The sequence below is a fragment of the Teleopsis dalmanni genome, chromosome 2 (genome assembly GCF_002237135.1).
Source record: "Teleopsis dalmanni isolate 2A chromosome 2, ASM223713v2, whole genome shotgun sequence".
NCBI lineage: Eukaryota > Metazoa > Arthropoda > Insecta > Diptera > Diopsidae > Teleopsis > Teleopsis dalmanni.
Genome location: NC_051847.1, coordinates 118420673 through 118423259, shown reverse-complemented (window position 1 = coordinate 118423259; position 2587 = coordinate 118420673). Strand labels below are relative to the sequence as shown.

Below are 2587 nucleotides of genomic sequence, written 5' to 3'. Positions count from 1 at the left end.
TTGGCTTCGTGTTGCTAAGGGACTTCGTTGAACACTCATTATTTGAAATTGTGTTAGTTAATGTTTGGTTTTCGTTGATCTTATTTTGCTATGCAAAATTTATGCTACGTTGATCTTATTTCGCATAAATTAGCGTATCGCCCATGCAGCAGAACAAGTGATTTTTGAGTAGAAATTATTTTAATAAGATTAAATTATTTTTAAAAAAAAAAAAAAAGAATCGGTTAAATTAAAATGTTAATTAGTATAAAAATGTACCATATATCACATTTGATTTTGTTTAAGTTGTATTTTAAATGCAAATAAATATTCACGCAACTACAAAAATGCTAGATTACTCTAAAAACGATTGATTGGGCACCAAAATTTGACAGATCGAGAATAAATCTAGATTGAATCCAAATTTACTAGTCGAAGACATCATTAGTTATACCTATGAATACTAAAGAGAAATGCGGTAATCTTCACTGTTCTGATGGTTTCAATGATTTCTTTTCGGTTATAAAACACTCTTCACTTGATACTCTTGCAGTCCTTACTCTTATATAATTTTCTTGGCTTATCCTGTTTTTTTTTTAAAGCCTTAACCTTTTAACTGTAAAGTTGTATATTTAACATTCCGTTATAAAGATCCACTGCATGGTATTGAGGATATAAGTACGTGAATGAAAGTTTGAAATCTAAGTTATTGTTAGTTTTATATCCGAATTTGCGCGATTTGGTATAATTTTGAAAAAAAACTTTGTTTTTATTGGAAGCAGTGTAAAAAATATGTTTTTAATCGGAGAGTTTTTGTTTATTTCAACTAACTAATCATTAATTTAATCTATTCGGTTGGAATCAATTCTGTAATCCATCTCCCTACATAACGGGTGAAGCATATAAATGGTGTTAGGAATAACTATTTTGAAGCATGCTTAACAGTGGCTGAATCAGTTCTGTAATGCGCATCACTAAATCATTGGTGACACATAGCAGTGGTGCTAGGCAGGTATACTACACTTTAAACAGTGTGGCTATTTCAGTAAGATATATAAAAATATTGCGTCTGAAGATAACTGAGTCTCTTTTTGAGGGAACTCAGTTCCTTAAAGATGACTATCGAAATTAGTTGAAATATCGGAATAATACTGCAATAAAATATAATTTGTTTAAATATAATTAATAAATTATAATTTTTATTAAAGAATAAAGTATGGTGATTAAGTTAAAATTCTGTTTTGCATAAAATATCGGTGAATTCGTTTCATTTCAGTATTGATAAAAAAATTAAACTTCCAAAGTTATAGTTAATTTCAGACGCCTGCATATTATATTCTATATTAGGCAATAAATTATCTACTCTATAATACATCTAGATCTAATCTACATTGTCGTATTATTTAACCTTTGTTTAAATATGCTTCATATAAGACAAAAATATTTTGATTTAATAAAATATTTCTCGTTGTAGCTATCAAAGTCCAAATTACCGGTAAGGGAAAATGCAAATGGATGGAAATAATGCGCAAAAGTTCGAACAATGAAACCTCAACACGTAGTTTATTCTATTCCAGTAAAGAAATTTATGCACACAGCGAAAGCCCGCTGGCTGCGTTTGAGCCGCGAGGTGTTGAGTTAAATCCTGGTGAACACACTTTTGACTTTTCCATGCCTTTAGAATGGAATCTACCATCCAGCTTTAAAGGCAGTTATGGTTCCATAAAGTATAAACTGCGTGTACTCATACAGCGTCCATGGACTTTCGATGAACGTCATATCATTCCCATTAAAGTGGTAAAGCATATGCCTTTGCATGCAACATATCGTGCCAATCCTACATCCTTAGAAAAGCAAATAACGAAAACGATTAGTTTATTTGGTACACGTCCAATAACAATGGTAGCATTGTTGCCGGAAGACTTTGCAGTACGCGGTGAACCAATGCGTATATGTGTTACCGTTACCAACAATAGCACAACCAATGTCGAAAAGTTGCGTTTCTCAGTGTTGCAATACATTTGGTACTACAGCCATGTGCCTTTACGCATACAGAAAACTGAATGTGTTAGCATATTATGTAAAGAAACAGGAGCTGTGCAAAAAAAGAGTGAACGGTCATTTGCTCATGAACTACTTCTGCCAATTACAGCACAACCATCAGATGATCAATTTAGCGGTGTCATAAATATATCCTATGAGCTACGCGTTGAAGCTGTTTTACGTGGTTTCTTTAAGAATTTAGTGCTTAATTTGCCATTTAAAATGTACTCATATGTTGAAGGTAATGGTGTAACTATGTCAATACCTCCACCACCACGTCCTCCACCGACATATGCAACAAATGAAAACAATTCCACTGCTGCTAATAATATGAGCAATTCATTTGACTCTGCCACATCAGCGTTTGCAGCGTATCCCATGTTAGATACATTAATAGGATCACCAACGCATTCAGCACAATTTAGCGAATCCAGTTCAATTAATTCTACGACATCTGATTCTTCTGCGGCAACATTAAGTCCAGCTGTCGGTGGTGCAGCTTTATCATATACTTCAGGCTCATCTTCCCAGTTCAATAGCCCAACTACTCGTAACAGTTTTCGTA

At 33.2% G+C, this 2587-nt stretch overlaps 1 protein-coding gene across 1 annotated transcript in view; it reads left to right on the top strand.

The window, feature by feature from the left end:
* Positions 1-435: 435 nt before the first annotated feature.
* The window catches only part of LOC119675554 (arrestin domain-containing protein 3-like), a 44947-nt gene continuing 42795 nt past the window's right edge, over positions 436-2587 (top strand). The window contains exons 1-2 of the mRNA XM_038086760.1: positions 436-457; positions 1454-2584. Coding sequence (XP_037942688.1) covers positions 436-457; positions 1454-2584 — 1153 coding nt within the window. The remainder of the gene's footprint in view (positions 458-1453; positions 2585-2587) is intronic.